Source organism: Entamoeba histolytica, genomic scaffold (genome assembly GCF_000208925.1).
Source record: "Entamoeba histolytica HM-1:IMSS scf_1104750518611 genomic scaffold, whole genome shotgun sequence".
NCBI lineage: Eukaryota > Evosea > Mastigamoebida > Endamoebidae > Entamoeba > Entamoeba histolytica.
The window spans coordinates 16989-39349 of record NW_001914877.1 but is presented as its reverse complement, the minus strand read 5'-3'; the positions used below and the strand labels follow the sequence as shown (position 1 = coordinate 39349).

Here is a 22361-nt window from a genome sequence, read left to right as displayed (position 1 = left end):
AAAAATAAAAATATCTTTAAAAATAAAAAAGATAATTAATTGACAATGACTTATAAAACCTCTTCATTTGACTTTAAAAGTCTTCTTCTTCATTTGGATGAAAAAGACAAAGTAAGTCAAGGGGCAGAAGCAGTTATATATAAAGTGAGTACACCAAATTGTATCTTTCTTATTAAACACCGATTTGCTAAATCATATAGAGAACCTACTTTAGACAAATCAATGAATAAAAAACGAGTAAGTAATGAAAATAAAACACTTCAACGATTTAATGAATTAAATATTCCATGTCCTAAAGTATTTTATTGTAATAATTTAGATATTGTAATGGAGTATATTGATGGAAAAACATTAAAGAGTTTTGTGAATGGTATGTACAAAAATGAAAAATACAGTGATGAAGCTATTTGTGTGATGGGGAAATTAGGAAAACTTATTGGCACAATTCATAAAAAAGGATTTATTCATGGTGATTTAACTACTTCAAACTTCATGATTAAACAAACTGGAGATATCATTATTATTGATTTTGGATTAACAACAATGTCAGAAACAATAGAAAATAGAGCTGTTGATTTATATGTATTAGAACGAGCTCTTTTATGTACACACTACAAAGCAGAAGATTTAGTTTGTTATTTATAATACTTACTATATAATGGATGTCTACTAAATAACATAGTTTAGATATATTTTAGAAGGATATCGTGAAACAGGAGATAAAGCTAATGAAGTTATTCAACATCTTAATGAAGTTCGATTAAGAGGAAGAAAGAAAGATATGTCAGGATAACATAAGAAAGAGACAGTTTTGAGATTTAATGTTTGATTTTCACATGAGAAAAAAAAAAAGAAAAGACGAACTACAAAATAATAAAAGAAATGAAAAATACTCAAATAGCACAAAGTTCATTTGAATATCTTCTTATGCAAGTAGTTATGAACAGACAAAAAGAAAGTGAAAGTATTGATGATAGTAAAGAAAAAATAAAAAGAATTGGATATGATGTTGGAAATAGATTAACAGAAAGATTTACAGATTTTGAAAAACCAATTAATAGAATTGATGAAAGTATTAAATACTTATTAACAGCACAATGGTGTAAACCATTTTTTGATAATCCAACACTTAAATATGTTGAATTAAATGTTTGTGAATTAAATAATAAAAAAGAACAAAATAAAAGAATAATCTAATAGAAAACATATATTATAACAGTTTTACATTCAGATTTTGTTTCAACAATAAGTTCATTTCAAATAGAAAAATATAATCCAATTGAAATTAAAGAAATGTATTTATCTTATCTTATTGGTATTATTCATGGGTCATTAAATTCAAGAGGATTTAAAGTAGATATTCATTATCCTAATACAAAAAATAACTTTGATCATTCATTTGAATTAACAATAACACAATGTGATTAATTAATACTTTAATTGAGAAATTACAAATTAATTGAATTAATGTCTTGTAAAATATTTATTTGCCCAATAAGTTTTGTCTGTATCAACATTGTCAGCAGTAATATCACCATCAGGTCTAATCCATTTATTATAACTTTTACTTGGACCTTGCATTAATCCATCTTCAACTTTAAATATTTGTTTTTGTTTAGGAAAACGAATATCTTCTTTAAATGGCATTGAATATAATGAGTCATAATCAACACTATTTTTATTAGCACTTTTCATATATCTAATAAACATCTTTCTTTGCATCTCAAGACTCTTCCATTTATCAGCTGCTTGTTTGTATTGTGGTTGATTTCCTCTTTCTGCTATTTGTTTTCTAAATTGCATTTTAGCTTCCATTTCACTAATTCTCATATCTCTCCATAATCTCTTATTTGCATTCTTTAATGATCCTTTAACACTCTCATCAAGTAAATATTTATCTGTTAATCTTCGTAAATTTTGATTATGTTCTTCCATCATTTGTCTTTCTAATTCTTGTTGATTCATTGCAAATGGTCTTAGTGGCATCATTGATCTTGAGTTCATTCGAGTAGCAGGTGTACCTGCAATGACAACACTTAGGAAAAAGAGTAATTCAAAAATCATAATATTATATTTTATAGTTTCTTTTATATAGTTCTTTTTACTATTCTTTTTATTATTTTTTTTTATTCTGTAGTTTATCCTCTATATTTCATTATTTTTATTTAAAATATTTTAAGTGTTTAATATCAAGTTTATCCCATTTATCATCTGATTATTTCAATTCTTTTATCTTTAATGAAGTGTATGGGAAATTCAATTAAACTTGAACAAATGGATAGATATGAATTAGCTGCATTAAATCAACAACTTGTTGCTGTTTGTAATTTTGCTGAATAAAATGAGAAGGGTTTTATAATAAGAAATAAAAAAGGAGATTTATGTAATAGGACATTGATTGGATTAATGCAAATATCAAAAGAGTGATGGCGGAATTAGAAGATTATAATGAAAAGGTATTAGTTTTAAATACTTTAAAACGTCCAGACACAATATCAACCAACGCATTTATTCCACTCACACAAACTGTTTGTTTTATATTACAATTTTGTTAATATAAAGAAATAATAGTTAATAATTAGTTAATGACGAAAGGAGATATTGAGTTTAATGGAAGAGTGATTGTTCATATTGGAGACCAATACTATGTAAGTAAAGTTTGTTCATTAATTTTATAAATAATATATAATACCTAATTCATTTAAATAGAAAGTTGATAAAGCTATTGAATTTTATACAAAAAAAATTAATGAAAAACAAATGGAACAAAATGCATATGAAATTTTACTTAGAGATAGACAAAGTGTTTTATCTAAAATGGAACAACTTGTAAAAAGAATGATTGAATTACAAAATCTATTAAAGAAGTAATTAAAACACAAGAAAATAAATTGAATTATAAATTATCTTCAATTAATTTTCGTTTTCTTAATTCATTTATTTGATTAAGCTCTTCTAAATTAATATTTTCATCACTACTTTCTGTAGAATCTTCTTCTATTCCTTCAAGGTTTTTCATTATATCAAAGTCTGGTACTAATTCATGTTGATGTGTTTCTTGTTCATTAGCTATAATGTTTGTATATTCATTAACAATTTCTGGATGGTCTATATAATGTGCAATAACATCTGTACTTGTTGAAAATCGTTCTAAGTCTTGAAGAATAACACCATCAGGAATCATTGGAAATACTTCTTTAATAGCTCCAATTTGTTCTTGAACAGTATTTTGTTTAAATAAAAATTGATAAAGACGCACAATAAAACGACTTGATTTAGGTAATTTCATGATATATTTCCCATAGTTAGTTTTTGATTGAAGAATAGGTTGTTTACAAAGAGGACAAACAGAGTTATGTTGTAACCATGGTATCACACAAGAGTAATGGAATTTATGACCACAAGAAAATGAAACACATTTTCTTTTCAGACGAGAATAACAAATAGAACATTCCCCTTCATTTACATCACAAATTTTGAGTGTGATTACAAGATGATTAAAATATTTCTGAACCGTTTTAATCTTAGAAATACTTACAAATCCTATTCTAAGTATTTGAAAACTAATCCAAATTCCCATTAATCGTTGTCCCCATGTGTATATAAGTAAAACAGTGTAATGAATAAATAAACATCCTATTGTTATAAAGTCAAAATGCATTTTTGTAAAAAAGTGTTTAATATATCGTTTACTCCATTGATTATCATAACATCGTTTATATATAAATCCATAATTATAGATTACATAAATTACTTCAATTGGAATTATAATAAATTCTGGTATTGTTATTGGTAATGTAATTGATGGTGCAAGACTTATACATTTAAATATTAATGTACAGAATAAAACAATATATATTGGCATAAACACAATAAATCCTATTGTTGAAAAGTTTGCCACAAAAGCTGCTGGAGAATAGTAACATTGTTCATCTAATTTTAATTGGAATAAACAAATCATATTTCTTAGGAGTTGGATAGAAAAGTATGCATAAATAAATACTGGTTGATTAATAGGTGAAATGTAAGTCCCAAGAATTGAGATTGTTGATGTTTTAATCAATACACAGACAACAACTGCGAAAATAACAAACATCACATCTTCATCTCTTAATGACTTGTATCTAATAACAATTATACATGATAATAAACATATTAACAATACCAATGGGGTGAATACATAAGGAATATAAAGTATACTTGTTATATAATTAATAATTCCCATTGATAAAATTTAAAGATGGAAAATTTTGAAAAATAAAAAATAACAAATTGAATAACAAATTTTTAATTTGTGTTAAACAAAGTTAAAAAGCATCATAATTAGACTCATCTTTTGGCTTGCACAATTTGCAGAACACAACGGCAATGACAGATGAAACAACTTGAGCAATAGTTGCAAGAAGATGAAGAATAAATCCTGATCCTACATGTCGTGTGAATTTTTCTTGTTGACTTTCATTTTCAAATCCAACTTTACAAGCAGCAGCAATACCAATGCAAGTAGTAATGAATGGGAGTAATGCAATTATACTAAGAATAATGTAAATGATGAATGAATGGTTCATAATTTTTTCCATTTTTTTAAGAACATAAGCATCTTTTTTGATATTCATGAAAGTAAAAAAGATAAATGCCAACATATAAATAAATTGGAAACACACAAATACACAAATACATTTTAAACTAGCCACTTGATAATTGTATTGTTTTGATTCATTTTCTTTGAAATAAATACCAGAATTAATATATCTAATAAATGTAGACATGGTGTATTCACCCATATCTGTTTCTATTGCATAATAAGTCAACCCACCAAGGTGTTTAACTGTTAATGGATCCATATGGTATGAATTAACAGTCCATGGTGATAGGATTGATGCATAAATAAAAATGGCTGAAATAATTGATATAAATATTGAAATGTATAGAGGGTTGGGTAAAGAAACCATATCAGATTTATTTTTTAGATTTTACTTCTTAAATAGTTCTTTTACTTTTCTGATTTATTTGAAAAATTCTGTTTCAAAATAAAAAGAATGAAATAAGAAAACAGTTAAAAGAAAGAGATGTTATTCAATGGTATGATTAAAATAATAGTAGTTGTCTGTTAGTGATGGATGAATGAAATTTATTTGAACAGAGTTGTATTTGCAATTTGGTAATTGTCTGAGGTAAGTATAATACTTAAGAAATTCATTGTTATGACTTAGATTTAATTTGTTGAGAAGTTTCTTGAAAGGTCCTTTAACTGGTAAGTCTCTTTGGTCATAATCCAATGTAAGTAAATGTTTCATTCTAACGATTGTTTTCAGATAAATTCCTCTACAGTTTTTGATGATGAGTTTTTTTAGATACTCACTTTCTAATAAAGATTTGACATTTTTTGTTTCTTCAATATATTCAAGACGAAGAGAATTAAGTTGTTTCATTTGATTTAATAGAAGAAGATCTAATGATTTCATTCTTTTAATCCAAAGAGAAGTTAACGTTTGAAGAGGATAGAAATTGATTTTATTGAAACAAATAGTACAATCAATAAATTTGATAGTTTTAGTTTCAATGGAATTTAAAAGAGAATTAATAGTAAGTTCATCACACCTACTTATTTCTAAACGATCCATAAAGATATGTTTATTTTTGACATTCAAATTCAATGAATTTAATAAAGAAAAAGTAGATTCATTTTTAAGACAGAAAGTCATTTCAGAATAATCAAACCATGGAGTGTAATTGAATGGAATAACAACATGTTTTAACATAAAGATAATTTTAATTTGTTTAGAATAATTAACTAATTGATTGAGATCAAACATAGAATAACTTCTTTTAAATAAGTCGTCTTTTATTACTAATCTTTTCAAAGACTTTAATTTCTTTAATGAATTGAAGGAATAAGTTCTTTCAAGTAACTGAGATGGGTCTAAATGAAGAGTAAGAATTTTTAATTTATGACAATATTGAATGTTTATATCATCTTTACATTCCAGTTCTTTGAGAGAAGTCATTAACACTAAAGCATTTCCACCTTTTGATTTTGTTTTAAAAACTGTTAAATGAGGAATAAATGAAATATTTGAACAATCCATTTCATACATGAATGATATTATCTTCAAATATTTGAGATTAACAAAAGCCTTTAACTGACCTAACCAAATAGGTCCAAGAGAGTCTATAAAATATAATTCTAAATGAATGATATTTTCTGGACAAACAATACATTGAAGTTCATTAATCCCATAAAGAGAAAGTGCATAAAAATGGAAATTAGAGATATGACAATTTGGAAGAGAAATAAGTGGTTCTCTATTTTTAACTAAAGTCAAACAATCAAGGTATTTAAATTCTAATGATTGTTTATTCCATTGGTTTCCAGTGAGACTATAATATTTATTCATTAAAGAAATTATCTTAGACCATTTAGAATTAATTAATTCTCCTTTTTTTATTTCTTCAATTGGAAGGTATGAAAGAATTGTGGTGATATATTTTCTTTTCATTGTTTTAACTAAGAGTTATGTTATGAATTTATCATCTTATCATTTTATTTTGTAAAAATCTAATCAAAATCTTTTCCTTTTCATGATTCAATTAGTAATATGGATAACTTGTTGTTGTGTTAACTCCATATAATGGATGTCCAGGTGGATAAATATTTCCTCCCATTGGTTCGACTGCTCCAAATCCCATATATCCATTGTTTCCTATTCCCATAGGTGCTTGTGGTGGAACAGGTCCTCCAAATTCTACATAACAAACATTTCCTTGTCCAATTGGTGCTTGTGGTGGATTTTCATGTATTGGTGGATATTGATTTTTTTGTGGAAATCCTTGCATTGGTGGTTGTTGTGGAAATCCTTGCATAGGTGGTTGTTGTTGTGGAAATCCTTGCATAGGTGGTTGTTGTTGTGGAAATCCTTGCATTGGTGGACATTGACTTTCTTGTTTGATTCTTGCTTGTTCTTCCATCATTCTTCGTTTTTGTTCCTCCATCATTTTTTGATTGTGTTCTAATTCTTGTTGCATTCTTAATTTCTCTTGTTCTTGTTGTTCTTTCATTTGTTGTTGTTCTTTCATCATTTGTTGTTTTTGTTCTTCCAATTCTTTTAGTTGTGCTTGTCTTAATTGTTCTTGTTCTAATCTCATATTTTCTTGCTCTTGTTTCATCCTTTCTAATTCCCTTTGATGTTCTATTTTCTGTTGTTCCATCTGCTCTTGGAGATTACAATTCATAGCTCTTTTCTCTTCTTCAAATGCTTGTTCTTGTTGTTTAAGAAGTTTCTCTTTTTCTTCTATTTCTTGTTGTTGTCTTTTCATAACTTCTTCTGTCTCTCGTTCTCTTGAAACATAACTCATGTTTTGTTTATCCATCATTTCTTTTGTTTTAAAGACTTGTGAAAATAATGAGATATATAACATCATTGCTCGTTCATCTGTTTGACATCTTACTATTTCATCTACACTAAATAATTCTTCAATTCCCATATTTTCATGTGCCATTTCAATAGCTTTTTTAACTCTTTCTTCATTAGTACAATTTTGATAACTTTGATAAATTTGATTTCCCATGAAACTATCAACAAGAGCAAGTATGATTCTTCCATCTCCAAATGATGTTGATGGATTGTCAACATGAAGTCCATACCCTTGAACTTTTTCATTAACCCAATCCCAAATCATACTATCTACTTTATTTCCTGTTTTGAAATTGTTACTTTCATCTGAAACACTTCTACAAATACAATACTTTCTATATAATGAAAACATCATTCCAAGAATAAATTTATATCCACTTTCACTATCTGCCATATTTTCTGCTGAACATCCTGCAACATCAATATTATTTTCTTTTAAAAAGCCTAAAATTTCTGAATAGTTATTAATATCATAGATTCTTCCATTCCCATTATTTAATTTCTTCCCAATACTTTTTCCAACTAATATCTCTGCAAATTCCTTAAAACAAGTAGGTGTTAATCCTGTTTTAATATTATTTACTACCCCTATTCCCTTTTGACTTACTAATGAATTAACCCAATTTCTAAATACCTGTTCTTGAACTCTTTCCCATTGTTGTTCATTTTGGTTAGACATGATAAGTGATAACTGTGATTTATGAGTTTGTACTTTTCATTTAATTTTAAGATAAAGATTATTTTGGTAAAATAAATACAATAACACTTTTATTAAGAAAAAAACTATCTCTATCAATGAGGAAAAAGATTTTCCAAGGAGATAAAAATATTATTTTTTCATCCTCTGAAATATAAAAACAAAAAATAAGAAAAAGAATTGGAAAACACAAAATGAGTGATTCGGCATGGGGTGTATTAGAATGTACTACTCCAAAATATCCATCCATTCCACTTTATGACACAACCAGTTTGTTTGGAAGAAATAATCCGTCAATGAAAATACGAAATCTTACAATCTCATCAAGACATTTCATTATACAAATTAAACAAGAAGGAAATGAAAAGAAATACATTTGCATTGATACATCAACAAATGGAACATATATAAATAATGAAATTATGGGGAAAAGAATGGCAACAAAAGAAATTAAATTATATGATGAAATCTCAATGCTTGACCCACAAAAAGATGAAGGAAGTATATCATATATATTTATTCCATTTGAAGAACAAAAAAAAGAGAAAATAGAAGGAGGACCACAAAATAAATATGATATTGGAAGATATTTAGGAAGTGGGAATTTTGCAAGGGTAAGAGAAGTAATAGAAAAAGACAATAAACAAAAATATGCAATAAAAATTATTGACCGTCAAAAAATGAAAGAAATAGGAGAAAATGAGAAAGCAGTATTAAATGAATATTCTATAATGAAAAACCTTCATCATATTAATATTATTCAATTACATGATGTATTTCTTACACAACAATATTTTTATTTAGTATTTGAATTGTTTGTTATTATTGAGAAATAAAAAAAGAATAAAGAAAATTAATATAAAAAGAGTTGAAGGAGGAGATTTATTTAAATTAACACTAAATAAAGGATGTTTAAATGAAAAAGAATGTAGAATTGTAATAAAACAAATATTTTATGGACTTAAATATTTACATCAAAATAAAATAATTCATAGAGATATTAAATTAGAGAATATCTTATTAACATCAAATGGTATTATTAAAATAACAGATTTTGGTTTAAGTAAAGACACAAAAAAAAGTATTGCAGAAACAATTTGTGGAACACCAATGTATGTGTCTCCTGAATTACTTAGTGGAAAAAATTATAATGAAAAAACTGACATTTGGAGTGCAGGTGTAGTATTATATACAATTGCATGTGGGTTTCAACCATTTAGAAGTGAAAATGAAACAGAAGATGGAAAAGGAGGAAATAGAGAATTATTTGATTTAATATTAAATGGATATTATCAATTTATTTCTCCATATTGGGATAATATTTCACTTGAACTTAAAGATTTAATTAGTCATATGTTAATTGTAAATCCAAAACAAAGATATGACATTGAAGAATGTTTATCACATCCATTTATAACTAGTACTAAAAGAGACAATTTAGATTTAAATCAACCAGCTATAAAAAGGGAATATGACAGATAAAAATTTAATACCAAAAATCTTTAAAGAAGAATAAAAGACACTAAATTGATCTTGTAATTAAAAATTAAGTATCTTCCCTTTTTCTTTCAAAATTGATTATTTAATTAAAAAAAAAAAAAGAAAAAAAAAACCAGTTTTTTGAAATATTAATTCGAAAATCACAACATTTAAAGGAAAACACATCCTCCACTTTTCTTTTTTTTATTACCTTCTTCTTCTTCTTCGTCTTTTCCATTCAAATATTTATATTCGACATTATCCTTATCTCGTTAATATACATTCTTTCATTTTCTTCAAAAATGTATTAAACAAACTTCTTCTCCAATGTCTTCTTGATACGTTGCTAGTGTTGTGCCATTGTCTAACCACTTTTTTGCTGATGGTAAATATAATCCAATTCCATCTTCTGGTGGCATATGTAATGCTTCTGCAATAAATTCTATTGATGCTTTTACTGTTAATTCTCCATCAACTCGTAATGTTTTATAAATAACTGGATAAGTTTTTGGGAATCTTATACGCATAGTAACAACCTTAGTCATTTTTTGAACTGCGTTTAGCTTTTGTAGTTTCTTTTTTCCCCTCTTTATCTAATTATTTCCTTACTATACTTTATTATTCCCCTCTTTTTCTTCTCTTCTCTATTTTTACTTTTTTCCCTAAAATAGTTATCTTGCTTTTCTTGTTCATCGAAAAAAACAAATTCGTATCTGCCAAAAAACACTTGATTATCTTCCTACTTTTCCATATACTAGTCCTGCTTTTTTCATTAATCTTACATATAGTCTAACTGCAAGTGCAACAAATTTGTTAATCAAAAAATCAGGTAATGGTACTGAAATATCTGTTTGAGTCATTAATGTACATAAACAATCCCTTCCTTGTTTTCTAAATACAAACCCACTAAAATTAACATATCCTCGAATAAATCCTTGTATTCCTATTGGTGCTTCTTTATGTTCTGCTGGAAGATAAACCCCAATACAACAATTTTCAGTTTCAATAACTTCTCTAACATGTACATAATCTCTTTGTTTAAACATTTTAGGCGTCCACGTTGCGGTTCTACTTACCCTATTTCCATTTCCTAAAATCTCAAGATCTTCAATTACTGTATAAAAACTATCCCATTTTCTTCTTTTTGTATAATCCCAATATAATTCACTCATTTGTTTAGGTGTAATATTAGGAATAATAGCTCGTGCTACTCCATTCCATGTACTTCCATTAACTTTTCTTCTCCAAACATCTACCCCTGATGAAAGTGAATATGTATATCTTGGGTCTGATGCTTCTTCCATTAATAAAATTCCTGCAAAGTCTGTGTTTTGAATATAAGGAATAAACATATCTTTACTTTGACTTTCTCTTTCTTTTTTTCTCAACATCTTCATCATATCATCTAAATCCTTATAATTAAGTGTTGTTTTAATTTCTTCTATTTCTTTTATTCGTTTAATATTTCTTTCTTCTTTTTCTAATGAAAATACTTCAATGTCTTCTCTATTTGTTATTGTTATTTCTTCATCCTTAATAATTTCTTTTTCAATTTCTTCATCTTGAAGTGTTTCATTAGAATTTATATATTGTTCTTGTTGATTTTTATTTTTGTACATTATTTCTTCTTTATTTTTATATTACTTCTTTTAAATATGGTTGTCTTTTCTTCTATTTTTTATTCCAAAACTATCTTTCAAACCTTTGAGAAAAAGAATGAATTTAATTAAATTTATTCTTTTAAACAAACAAATTATCTTGACGATTAATTTCATCATACAAATGTTCAAACTTTTTACTAAATACTGGTAAATCTTTTGGCATTAATGGTTCATCTTTCATGTCTGGAATTGATGAATCAATTTCCATTTCTTCTAACATTTCTGGTTTGTTTTTAATTTCTTCAAAAAAGTCTTCCATTTGTGCTGTCATATCATCTTCATCATCTTCGTTGTCTTCATCTTCTTCATCTTCATCATATCCATAATCTTCATCTTCTATTTCATCTTCAATTTCTCCTGTTGTTTCACTTGCTTCCATAAGTACTTTATTTATTTCTTCATGATATTCATTAGCTTCTTTAATTATATTTTCTCCATTTAACCCTGCTTCTTCTAAAATAGTTTCATATTCTTTATCTTTATTTTCTTGCATTTTAAATATTATTTCATTACAAAATGATTTAAATTCTTGATTCTTTTCTTCAATCTTTTTCTTAATAAATTCCATTATTCCACTCTTCTCAATTACTCCAATTACAATCTCTTTTAATTCCATTGAAATTATCTCTAAAATTATTCTTGTTCCTGCTTTAATTAGTATTGTTGATTCTTTATATTCTTCTAGTGTCATTTTTTTAATAACTTCTTCTAAAACTCCTTTTTCATAAAGTGCTTTAATGATATTATATTGATGTGAATGTACCATCCATCCTACTGCTTCACTCCATATTTGTATTAGATATTTTTGTGCAAGTGCTTCTTTTTTATCACTTTTTTTTGTTTCTGTAATGATATTTTTGATTTCTTCAATATACCCTTCAAGATGTGCATAAAACATTGAACTTTCTCTAATAACTCCTGAATTCTTATCAACTCGATGTGTTTTCATTAATCGATTTAATGAAACAACTGCTTGTTCTTTAAGCCAATATTCAGTGTCCTATATGATTATATCTTTTCTTTGTTTTCTTTATTTTCTTTATAACAAACGTCTAATGAAAATAACGCCTCAAAAAATGGATCTATCAACTTTATATTTGTTGTTTCAACTAAATCTCTATTTGAATTAGAATCACTAACTAATAACGATATGTCTTGAATCCTTTGTTCTCTACTCTTTTCAATATTTTTGTCTTTTTTATTTATTTTAAACAAACGCTGTGTTGCTCATTTTTTTTCTTTTGTCCTTTAATTTTTTAGTTTTAGTTCTCTTTATTTGTTTCTTATTTTTATTCATCTTTTCTCTTTTTCTTTATCAAAATTTCTCTTGTAACTTTATCCTCTCTTCTCAATCTATTCTTTGGATTTTGTCTTCTTTCTTCTTATTGCATATTTGTATTTCACAAACATATTGGTCCTTTTAACTCTCTTCTTTTTTATTAACTCAATTTACTCAACTGCTGTATGATTAGAATTAACAATATTCTCGTGTTATCATTCTTCATTGTCACCATTATTATTCCTCCAAAACCCTTTGATAATAGCAAACTGACTGTGTTCTTATTTCATAGTCACTTAATTGGTTCATTACATATAGTACTTCCATCTTTGTTATATTTTATTGTTTATTAATAAACTCAATTGTCATAAAACGTTGTCAACATCAAGAACATTCTTATTACATCAAACGTTATAAAAGTGATAAAGATGAAATGAAAAATACAATAGAATTGTTAGTTATTCTAACTTTCACTTCACATAAAAAAAAACAGAAAGAGTTAAAGAAATAAATACTTACAAATAAGAAACAAATGAAAACAACAAAAACGAAAAGTCATATCACTTCATTATTGAATATTTCTATTTCATTAACAAATTCATATTACTATAAACAAGAAGTGTTTTTATAAGAACAATAATGTTAATAATACATTCAAACAACAAAAAATAAACTATTGATTGTGATTAGAGTTATTAATCCATTTTAACAATACCATCATTGAAAGTCTTATTTCATAGTCATTTTATCATTAATTCAACATAATTTATTTTTTATTATTAAAAAAGATATTGAATGTATAAATTTTGTGATACTTATTGTAACATTGTTGGTTGAACAAACATGAGTTTAGTGATATAACTGATAAACAAAATAAATTAAGTATATCAAGACTATCATAGTTAGGGAGTATTGTCTTATAATTCAATTATTTCTTTACAAAAAAATATATAAGACTAAATATAAAATGAAATTGGTAGAGACAATAAATTAGATTGATTCGATATGCCAGTCTTCTTTATCTGGATTGATTGTAACAAGTAAATTATGGAACATAGAACGTAATGCAGTATAATCAGGTTTTTCATTGAATTGAAGTTGTTTAGTATATTCCAAATAATCAACAAATTCATGAGGAAGACCATTACAAAGTTCAGATGGGATTATTTTCATTTTCATATCACCAATACCTGTGTATTTACCATCAGGAGAAGACGATAAGTCTTGCCATGGTAAACTCCCTTTCAACAAATAAACAAAAAGATAACCTAAACTCTCCAAATCATCTCTTCTTGAGAGTTCCATACCTAGATGTGCATGAATAGAAGCATACCGTGCTGTTCCAACCAAACCATATCCATCTTTCATTTGGATATGTTGTCTTGTTTCAAATCTTCGATATCTTTTGGCTAATCCAAAATCAATCACATAAATTGTGTTATTATCTAATAAGAAATTGTTTGGTTTTACGTCTCTATGAATTATTGATTTGCTATGAATAACTTCTATAAGATAAATAGATGATGTAAATCAATTTCTAATACAATTAACACAAACCAAAACGTGATAATAATTGTTCTGCAATTAAACATACAGAAAGAAGTGTTAATTGATGTTTTGCTTTCATTAAGTCTTCTAATGAAGGACCTAATAATTGCATCACTAAAGTATTATAATCACCTTCAGTTCCATAATGATAAATCTTTGGAAATCCTATTTCATCAATAAACAAGGAATAAACACGATGTTCAAATGCTAGTTGTTGTGGTTTTCTATCATTCTTTTCTAATTTCACAGCACGTTTTGAATTATCAGTAACATCAACAGCAGAATAAATTTCACCAAAAGAACCACCACCTATTTTATGAACCAAACGATATTGTTCAGCAACTCTAAATTCCATAATGATAATAATCAAGTTCATCTTTTTTAGTAATTGACAAAAGAAGAAAGAAAATGCAACGGAGCATCAAAGCAGAAGAAACAGATGATTTAGCAAAGCAATTCACTATTCAGATGATTCAACAAAATGAAAAACAACGAGAAGAATTAAAGGTTGAGTGGGTTAAAGTTGAAAAGAAGGAAAAGAGAAAAGAGACTAAAGAAGAAGAAAAGAAAATCCAAGAGATTGAAGAAGAATTTGGGATAACTAAAGGAAGGTTTAAATTTAAAAAAACCGAAAAGAAAAGAGAAGGAGAAGAAAGAATAGGAGGAAAGAAAGACAAAGAGATAATTAATAAAAAGAAAAAGACAGAAGAAAATAAAAGAATAGACGAAGAAATAAAAGAAATTGAAAAGATGATAGAAAAAATGAATAACAAATAAGTTAAATTTTAGGATTAGGGAAAAAGTGTTTCAGAATTAAGAAGGGAAAAACTATAAAAATAATAAAAAAGTTAGTAGAGAAAAAAGTAAAGTTGAACTAGAAAGTATAAATAGAGAAGAATGGCATACGCAAGAACAGACCTTCCATTGAATGGGGAAAGGGAAAGTGGAGCAGATGTTAGAACACAAAATGTTATGGCAGCGGTTGCAATTGCAAATGTTGTTAAAACATCGTTTGGACCAGTTGGACTTGATAAAATGCTTGTAGATGATATTGGAGATGTTACAATTACAAATGATGGAGCAACAATATTAAAATTATTAGAAGTTGAACATCCAGCAGCAAAAGTATTAGTAGAACTTGCAGATTTACAAGATAAAGAAGTAGGAGATGGAACTACTACAGTTGTTATTCTTGCAGCAGAATTATTAAAATATGGGAATGAATTAATAAAACAAAAAATTCATCCATCAACAGTAATTCAAGGGTTTAGACTTGCAATGCAAGAAGCAGTTAAATTCATTAGAAAAATTGTTGTTCATACAAATGAACTTGATAGGAAAGTTCTTGAAGAAGCTGCAGCAACATGTATATCATCAAAAGTAATTGGAGGAGAAGAAGGAGAATTTTTTAGTAAATTAGCAGTAGATACAATAAAGAAAGTTAAAAGAAATGAAAAAGGGAAAGCTAAATATCCAGTAAGTGGAGTTACAGTATTAAAGGCATATGGGAAATCAAGTAAAGAGTCAGTTCTTATTGATGGATGTGCAGTCAATTGTGTTATTGCAAGTGAAGAGATGCCAAAAGAAATTAAAGGATGTAAAGTTGCTGTTCTTGAAATTGATTTAATGAAAGAAAAGATGAGACAAGGAATTCAAATAGTGACAAATAATCCAGAAGAAATTGATAAATTTAAAGAAGAAGAAATGAAAATAGTAATAAGAAGAGTTCAAATGATTATAGAATCAGGAGCAAATGTAGTTTTTATATCAGGAGGACTTGATGAATTATGTACACAATATTTTGTAGAGAAAGGAATTGCAGTTGCAAAAAGAGTATCAAGTAGAGATTTACATAGAATTGGAAAAGCTACAGGAGCAAAAGTAATTTCAACATTAGTTAATTTAGAAGGAATAGAAGAATTTGATAAGAGTAATTTAGGAGAATGTGACACATTTAAACAAGAAAAAGTAGGAGATAATGAACTTATTGTTCTTAGAGGATGTTCAGATGGAGGATCAGCTACAGTACTTCTTCGAGGGGCAAATGCAACAATGTTAGATGAAATGTCAAGATCACTTCATGATGCATTATGTGTATTAAGAAGAGTACTTGAAAGTAATACAGTAATAGTTGGAGGAGGAGCTACAGATGTTGCATTATCAGTTCATTTAAATGAATATGCTACGACATTAGAAGGAAGAGAACAATTAGCTGTTCAAGCATTTGCAGATGCACTTTGTGTAATTCCAAAAGTACTTGCACAAAATGCAGCTAAAGATGCAAGTGAATTACTTTCACAAATGAGAAAGAGACATTATGGAGCACAAAAAATAGATAAACCATGTTATGATGGATTAGATTTAATAAAAGGAGAGATACGAAATAATCTTGAAGCAGGAGTAGTTGAACCTTCAGTAAGTAAAGTGAAGTGTATTAAATTTGCTACAGAAGCGGCTATTACAATTTTAAGAATTGATGATTTAATTAAATTAAATCCAACTCCACAACCAAAACAAGGACAAGATTACTAAGTTGATTATTTTTCAAAAATTAATTTCAATTTTTCTTTTTATAAAACAATTAATATAGTAATAATAAAATTTAATTATTAAATTATTAAATCATAATAGATTATTTCATCAACTAATTTTTTTGTTGATGAAATAGGATTTTTGTTTAGACTAATATATTCTGATGGGTTATGAAGACCACACGTCATTCTTTGATTAAGTGTTTTTTCATAAATTATCATTTTATAGTCTTTTTTTGTAATTAAGAAAATGTTATTTAATTCCATTACATTTTCATGTGATTTTCCAAAAAATTGTAGTTTATTTTCAGCTTTAATCATTGTAAATACAAATGGTTGTGTATTATATTGGTTTTGAATTGACATTATTTTATAATTGTCTTTTGTTAATATAAATGTTGATTTGTTTATTTGTGTTTTATCATTAATATATAATCCAAATACACTAGTATCTATTTTGAATACAATTAATATATTAGATTGATTTTGGTAAAATGGTGGTTGACTTGGCTTATTTAATTTTCTGTTATAAAATCTAACTTGTTTAATATCCTTTGCATGACATTCTTTTAATATAAAGTCTTTTGTTTCTTCAACAATTTTCTTTAATTCCTGACTTCTAGATGGTATTCTATCTCCCTCTTTAAATGGTGGGAATTCTTGCCTTTCATATTTTTGTAAAACAAGTGGAATAGTTTGTTTCTGAACTGTTTGAATTGGTTGTTCAAACTTTTTTATTATTGTGACTGGTTTATTATCTGTGTTTATGGTAGTCATTGGGTATTTTCTGTTAAATTCTTCAAGTATAATTTGTGCTTCTTCTCTTCGTTTTATTTCTTTTTCTTGATATTCTTTTGCTTTCTTTTTAATTCCTTCAATAATTTCATTAACTTCTATTGAATCTGTATATTCCTTTAGTTTTAATTTAATTTCATTATAGTTTACTGTCCCTCTCCAACATTGAACACATAACTCTCCAAGTTTTTGGTACTTTTGGTCAATGGTTAATTCATCTAATTTAATTGGTTCTTCATTTTTTTCTAAATGTTCATCCCATATCCAATATGGAATATTTGGTATTTGTCCAATTAATCCACATAATAATGTTGTTCCTATTGCAAATACCTCTTCTTCTTCTTTTATTTTTGATTCTGTTTCTTGTTTCAGAAAGAAAGATGTCATTTGGTCAATTCGTTCTTCTAGTTTTCTTTCATTTCTTTTTATTTGTTTCATTCTAAATTCCATATTTTCATTAATTATCATATTAAATATATTAATATCAATTCCTTCATATTCTTTAATATGTTCTATCATTGTAATTATCCATATTATTTCTTCTTCTTTATTTAAATCTTTTCTAAGATTATACCAATTGCATTCTTTTAAATAACTTTCACTTTCAAGTTTTTTCTTTTGTTTTTTCATCAAAAGAGTTGAGTCTGTTTTCTTATTTTCTTTGTTTTCTTCTTTCTGTGTTTCTTTTCTTTCTGTATTACTTAGTTTAGGAAATTCTATTTCTTCTTTTTTATCTTCTTCTTTATGAATTTGACATTTAACTTCTCTTTCTTCTATTATTTTCTTTGTTTCAAGTTCAAATAAAAATCCTATTTCAGTGTTTCTTTCTTTTTTATTTGTTGTTACTCCAAATATCATATAACTTTCTTCTCCACTTCCCATTTCTTGTTTAAAACTTCCTTTAATATTTATTCCTTTAATATGTTCTTTCTCTTTATATTTAACCAAAACCTTTTCTCCACTATAATTCCCAATAAAAATCATTACTTCATATTCTCTTTTATTCTTAGAACAATTCATAACAGTTATTTGGAAGTCTTCAATCTTTCCTTTTTCTTTCTTATTTTCTCCATTTTCTTTTTTTATTTCTTCTTCTGGATAAATTACTATACTTTCAAAACAAACTTTCTTACGTCCAATACATTCTCCCGTACTTTCTTTAATAATTTTAAATGTTACATCAAATGGTCCTTCACTATATTTCTTGAATAAAATAAAACTTTCCTTCATTATTCTTTTTGTTTTTTCTTGAATAACTTCTTTTTTTGTTTTAAATGTAAATATTTGATTTTTGTCTTCTTCTATTTCAATTCTAATAGGAATATCTTCTTGATTATCAACTTCTATTTTTGTTGGTGTTTCTTTTCCAATGACGTTAATTTCTTCATTTTTAATACAAATATTAACATTCTTTTCATTTTGGTTATTTTCTTTGTCTATAGTACTGTTTGTTATTTCTTTTATTTCTTTTATTTCTTTTATTTCTTTCATTTCTTTCATTTCTTCTCCTTCTTTTATTTCTATTTTAAATGTTTTATGAAACTCTAATTGTTTATTAGTAACTGAAACAAATGTTACTATAATTGGTAAAATAATATGTTCATTTGGAATAGATGGACAAGTAACTTGTTTTTGTATTATAGTGGTTTTATCATTTTGTACAATTTCATTGTTACATTCAAGTCCAATGTCTTTATTTGAGAATGACACTTTAAAGTCATTATCTGAATAATTAAATATTGAAATTTTAATTTCTTGTGGATGAGGAGATGTTGTAATAGAAAGAATTTCTGGATCAATCATAATACAATTTAAATATGTGTCAATATCAATAGACGTAGTGATATTTTCTATCTTTTGACCTTGGCGTCTTTTTTGTTTGTTATGATTCTTTTTTCCCTAATGATGAGATATTTTTCTATTAAATTGAAATAAAATGGACAAACCATCTTAATTATCTAATTCATAGTTTTCTTTTAAGAATTTATGAGTCATTAAACTTCATTTTGAACTTTAAATTATTTCTATTAGTAATGAACAAATACCAAAGTGATGTAGAAATAAGTAAAAGACTATCGTATATTCTTCGACATGGAGCAATTAAAGAAAGAATTCCAATTACAAATGATGGATGGGTATTAATTAAAGATTTATTAAATAATAGACAAATGAAAGGAGTTAGTGAAGAAGAAATAATAAATATTGTGGCAAAAGACCAAAAGAAAAGATACTCAATTCAAGGGGAATGAGAAGAAAAGAGAATTAGAGCGAATCAAGGACATTCAATGAAAGTTGAAGTAGCAATGAAAGAGATAAGAGATGCGACATTATATCCAGTTGTAATTCATGGAACATATATGAAACATCTTAATTCAATAATCAAAAATGGATTACAAAAAATGGGAAGACTTCATATTCATATGGCACAAGGACTTCCAAAAGACCTAAAAGAAGAACAAAGTGGAATGAGAAGTACATGTAATGTAGTAATTTATATTGATATTGAAAAAGCAATGAAAAAAGGAATAAAATTTTATGAAAGTGAGAATGGAGTTATTTTAAGTGAAGGACCTATTGATGCTAGTTGTTTTAAAGAAATACGAAGATATCCATCATTAACGATAGTTTCAATAAACTGAAATAAGAAAAAGAAAAGAATTAATTAATAATATAAAAATAAGAAATTAAACAACATTTAAATTAAATTATAAAGTTTTTTTTTCTTTTTTCATAAATAAGGAAATAAAAAGTTAAAAAAAGTTAAAAAAAAATAACAAAAAAAGGAAGAAAGAAATACAAGTTCTAGTTAATATGGAAAGCTTAGGTTCACCATTTGAAATTGGATTATGTCCTACACAATATCAAATGAAATTCTTACCTAATAAAGAAGTTGAAAGTAATGAAGATGTTACACCATTACATGTTTCAGTCTTATATAATAAAGTAGAGTTTATAGAAAGTTTAATTGTTGATTATCAAATTAATGTTAATTATCAAGATGATTTTGGAAATACTGCACTTATGATTGCTGCACAAACAGGAAATGTAGAAGCAGCAAAAGAATTAATTAAACATAATGCATCGAAATCATTAGTTAATAAATATGGACAAACAGCAGTTCTTGTAGCATTAAGATCAGGAAAAGCAGAAGTAGCAAAAGTAATAATTAAGTCATTAACAAATCCATTCCAAAATTTAAGTTCAACTGATAATTCAGGATATACAGTACTTCATTATGCAGGGTATTGTAATGATGAAGAAATATTAAATATTATTGATGAATTATGTTATGTTGATGATATGATAGAAAATACAGTCAATCCAAGTTGTAGTACACCACTTCATTTTGCAGCAATGAATGGGTCAGATAAAACTGTTGCATGGTTATTAAAGAAAGGAGCATCACCAATGGTAGAGAATTGTATGGGACAAAGTCCACTTCTTCTTGGGATTAGAAATAAACATAAAGAAAGTGTAGAAATATTATTAGAAGTATCAACAGGAAATATTCCAGATAATTATGGACAATTAGCACTTCATTATGCAGCTGCAGTTGGATGTGATATAGAATTAATACAAAAAATATATAATAAATTTCCAAATGCATTAAGTAAAATGGATACAAATGGGAATTTTCCATTTCATCATAGTGTTAAATCAAATGATAAAAAAATCTTAGACTTTTTCTTTGTTACAGGAGGAAAAAGTTTATTAGTTAAAAAGAATTCAAATGGATTAACACCATTAATGATAGCTGTTGCATGTGGAGCAATTGAATCATTTAAATATTTAAGAGATATGGGAAGTGATTTATATGTTAAATCAATGTCAGGAACAACGCCATTTTTATTAGCATGTGGATATGGACAAAAGAAAATGGCAGAAGTATTATTTAAAGATGATCCATCAGTAATTGGAGATTGTGATAATAGTGGAAATACAGCAGTTCATTATGCAGTTCAAAATAATCAAATTGAAATATTAAAATGGATAAGAGGAATTGCACCTGAAATCATTAAAAAGGCAAATAGTATTGGAGAAACACCATTACATATAGCATGTCTTTGTGGATATAAAAATATAGTAGAAAATTTAGAAGTATTTGGACTTAGTATGACAGAAGTAACAAAAAGTGGAAGAACACCATTTCATTATGCGGTATTAGGTGGACATTTATCATTAGTCAGACAAATAGGAAGAAGTTGTAAAACAGGATTATTTGTTGGAGATAAAAATAAATTAACACCACTTCATTATTGTTGTGTTTATGGAATGGTTCATCTTATTGATGATATTATTGCAGCAGCACCAGAAACATTAAATGCAAGAGATGGATGTGGAAGAACACCATTACATGTTGCTGTAGTAATGAATGATGCAGTTTCAGTCAAAAAATTAATAGAACATGGATGTGATAAAACACAAATAGATATTAGAAAGTTAAGTGCACAACAGTCAGCAATTAATAGAGGATATATTCATTGTTATGAATTAATTTCAGGAGAAACTAAATTTACGGCAATTAAAAAAGTAAGAATGGTTAGTGATTTTATGCCAGAAGAAGAAGAATTATTAAGACTAAAAAGTAATGAAATAGTTGAAGTATATTGGGAACATAAAAAAGGATGGGCTGTTGGTGGAATTAATGGTAGATATGGAATGTTCCCACTTGCTAAAGGAACAATCATTCCATTAAGTAAAGAAGAACAAGATAAAATTAATAGTGTAATGGCAAATAAAAAGATGGTAAAAAAAGGAGTTGATAGAAAGAATAGGTCGGCATCAGTAGCATTTAAAGAAACAAATGAACAAAAGAAAATTAGTCAAAAATCAACTGATATTAATCCAGCTGCATTATTAGCTTTACAACAACAACCAACAAAGCCTGATAGAAAACCAAGAAAAACTAGAGGTGGAGTAGTTGCACAAGATGTTTAACAATTAAATTTAATTAAT

At 26.6% G+C, this 22361-nt stretch overlaps 17 protein-coding genes and 1 pseudogene across 17 annotated transcripts; 8 read left to right on the top strand and 10 right to left on the bottom strand.

Moving 5' to 3' along the window:
* Window positions 1–45: 45 nt before the first annotated feature.
* EHI_155360 (protein kinase, putative) lies at window positions 46–793 on the top strand (the record flags this gene model as incomplete). The annotated part of the gene is made up of 2 exons (XM_650662.1): window positions 46–630; window positions 683–793. The coding sequence occupies 2 exons, from the start codon at window positions 46–48 to the stop codon at window positions 791–793; spliced, it is 696 nt and encodes a 231-aa protein (XP_655754.1).
* Window positions 794–882: 89 nt separating this feature from the next.
* Window positions 883–1428, top strand: EHI_155350 (uncharacterized protein; the record flags this gene model as incomplete). The annotated part of the gene is made up of 2 exons (XM_650663.1): window positions 883–1149; window positions 1201–1428. 2 exons carry the CDS (start codon window positions 883–885, stop codon window positions 1426–1428), a joined length of 495 nt encoding a protein of 164 aa, XP_655755.1.
* A 36-nt stretch (window positions 1429–1464) lies between these two features.
* Window positions 1465–2064, bottom strand: EHI_155340 (uncharacterized protein; the record flags this gene model as incomplete). The annotated part of the gene is made up of 1 exon (XM_650634.2): window positions 1465–2064. One exon carries the CDS (start codon window positions 2062–2064, stop codon window positions 1465–1467), a length of 600 nt encoding a protein of 199 aa, XP_655726.1.
* Window positions 2065–2238: 174 nt separating this feature from the next.
* On the top strand, window positions 2239–2871 carry EHI_155330 (prefoldin, alpha subunit; the record flags this gene model as incomplete). Its single annotated transcript, XM_650666.2, has 4 exons — window positions 2239–2319; window positions 2391–2528; window positions 2583–2657; window positions 2710–2871. The coding sequence occupies 4 exons, from the start codon at window positions 2239–2241 to the stop codon at window positions 2869–2871; spliced, it is 456 nt and encodes a 151-aa protein (XP_655758.2).
* A 25-nt stretch (window positions 2872–2896) lies between these two features.
* Window positions 2897–4225, bottom strand: EHI_155320 (zinc finger domain containing protein; the record flags this gene model as incomplete). The annotated part of the gene is made up of 1 exon (XM_650667.1): window positions 2897–4225. One exon carries the CDS (start codon window positions 4223–4225, stop codon window positions 2897–2899), a length of 1329 nt encoding a protein of 442 aa, XP_655759.1.
* A 49-nt stretch (window positions 4226–4274) lies between these two features.
* On the bottom strand, window positions 4275–4952 carry EHI_155310 (uncharacterized protein; the record flags this gene model as incomplete). Its single annotated transcript, XM_650668.2, has 1 exon — window positions 4275–4952. The coding sequence occupies one exon, from the start codon at window positions 4950–4952 to the stop codon at window positions 4308–4310; it is 645 nt and encodes a 214-aa protein (XP_655760.1). The 3' UTR covers window positions 4275–4307.
* A 120-nt stretch (window positions 4953–5072) lies between these two features.
* Window positions 5073–6500, bottom strand: EHI_155300 (uncharacterized protein; the record flags this gene model as incomplete). Its single annotated transcript, XM_643272.1, has 1 exon — window positions 5073–6500. The coding sequence occupies one exon, from the start codon at window positions 6498–6500 to the stop codon at window positions 5073–5075; it is 1428 nt and encodes a 475-aa protein (XP_648364.1).
* A 91-nt stretch (window positions 6501–6591) lies between these two features.
* EHI_155290 (actinin-like protein, putative) lies at window positions 6592–8094 on the bottom strand (the record flags this gene model as incomplete). Its single annotated transcript, XM_643273.1, has 1 exon — window positions 6592–8094. One exon carries the CDS (start codon window positions 8092–8094, stop codon window positions 6592–6594), a length of 1503 nt encoding a protein of 500 aa, XP_648365.1.
* Window positions 8095–8306: 212 nt separating this feature from the next.
* Window positions 8307–9594, top strand: EHI_155280 (serine/threonine- protein kinase DCAMKL3, putative; the record flags this gene model as incomplete). The annotated part of the gene is made up of 2 exons (XM_645534.1): window positions 8307–8926; window positions 8979–9594. The coding sequence occupies 2 exons, from the start codon at window positions 8307–8309 to the stop codon at window positions 9592–9594; spliced, it is 1236 nt and encodes a 411-aa protein (XP_650626.1).
* Window positions 9595–9887: 293 nt separating this feature from the next.
* On the bottom strand, window positions 9888–10136 carry EHI_155270 (uncharacterized protein; the record flags this gene model as incomplete). The annotated part of the gene is made up of 1 exon (XM_645535.2): window positions 9888–10136. The coding sequence occupies one exon, from the start codon at window positions 10134–10136 to the stop codon at window positions 9888–9890; it is 249 nt and encodes an 82-aa protein (XP_650627.2).
* A 186-nt stretch (window positions 10137–10322) lies between these two features.
* Window positions 10323–11210, bottom strand: EHI_155260 (uncharacterized protein; the record flags this gene model as incomplete). The annotated part of the gene is made up of 1 exon (XM_643275.1): window positions 10323–11210. One exon carries the CDS (start codon window positions 11208–11210, stop codon window positions 10323–10325), a length of 888 nt encoding a protein of 295 aa, XP_648367.1.
* A 121-nt stretch (window positions 11211–11331) lies between these two features.
* On the bottom strand, window positions 11332–12483 carry EHI_155250 (uncharacterized protein; the record flags this gene model as incomplete). Its single annotated transcript, XM_645537.2, has 3 exons — window positions 11332–12252; window positions 12303–12423; window positions 12470–12483. 3 exons carry the CDS (start codon window positions 12481–12483, stop codon window positions 11332–11334), a joined length of 1056 nt encoding a protein of 351 aa, XP_650629.2.
* Window positions 12484–13521: 1038 nt separating this feature from the next.
* Window positions 13522–14434, bottom strand: EHI_155240 (casein kinase, putative; the record flags this gene model as incomplete). Its single annotated transcript, XM_645538.1, has 2 exons — window positions 13522–14036; window positions 14089–14434. 2 exons carry the CDS (start codon window positions 14432–14434, stop codon window positions 13522–13524), a joined length of 861 nt encoding a protein of 286 aa, XP_650630.1.
* Window positions 14435–14487: 53 nt separating this feature from the next.
* EHI_155230 (uncharacterized protein) lies at window positions 14488–14856 on the top strand (the record flags this gene model as incomplete). The annotated part of the gene is made up of 1 exon (XM_645539.1): window positions 14488–14856. The coding sequence occupies one exon, from the start codon at window positions 14488–14490 to the stop codon at window positions 14854–14856; it is 369 nt and encodes a 122-aa protein (XP_650631.1).
* A 120-nt stretch (window positions 14857–14976) lies between these two features.
* EHI_155220 (T-complex protein 1 subunit alpha, putative) lies at window positions 14977–16611 on the top strand (the record flags this gene model as incomplete). The annotated part of the gene is made up of 1 exon (XM_643278.1): window positions 14977–16611. The coding sequence occupies one exon, from the start codon at window positions 14977–14979 to the stop codon at window positions 16609–16611; it is 1635 nt and encodes a 544-aa protein (XP_648370.1).
* Window positions 16612–16688: 77 nt separating this feature from the next.
* Window positions 16689–19208, bottom strand: EHI_155210 (uncharacterized protein; the record flags this gene model as incomplete). Its single annotated transcript, XM_645541.1, has 1 exon — window positions 16689–19208. One exon carries the CDS (start codon window positions 19206–19208, stop codon window positions 16689–16691), a length of 2520 nt encoding a protein of 839 aa, XP_650633.1.
* A 230-nt stretch (window positions 19209–19438) lies between these two features.
* On the top strand, window positions 19439–20044 carry EHI_155200 (annotated as a pseudogene).
* A 172-nt stretch (window positions 20045–20216) lies between these two features.
* On the top strand, window positions 20217–22343 carry EHI_155190 (ankyrin repeat protein, putative; the record flags this gene model as incomplete). The annotated part of the gene is made up of 1 exon (XM_645543.2): window positions 20217–22343. The coding sequence occupies one exon, from the start codon at window positions 20217–20219 to the stop codon at window positions 22341–22343; it is 2127 nt and encodes a 708-aa protein (XP_650635.2).
* Between the last annotated feature and the right edge of the window lie 18 nt (window positions 22344–22361).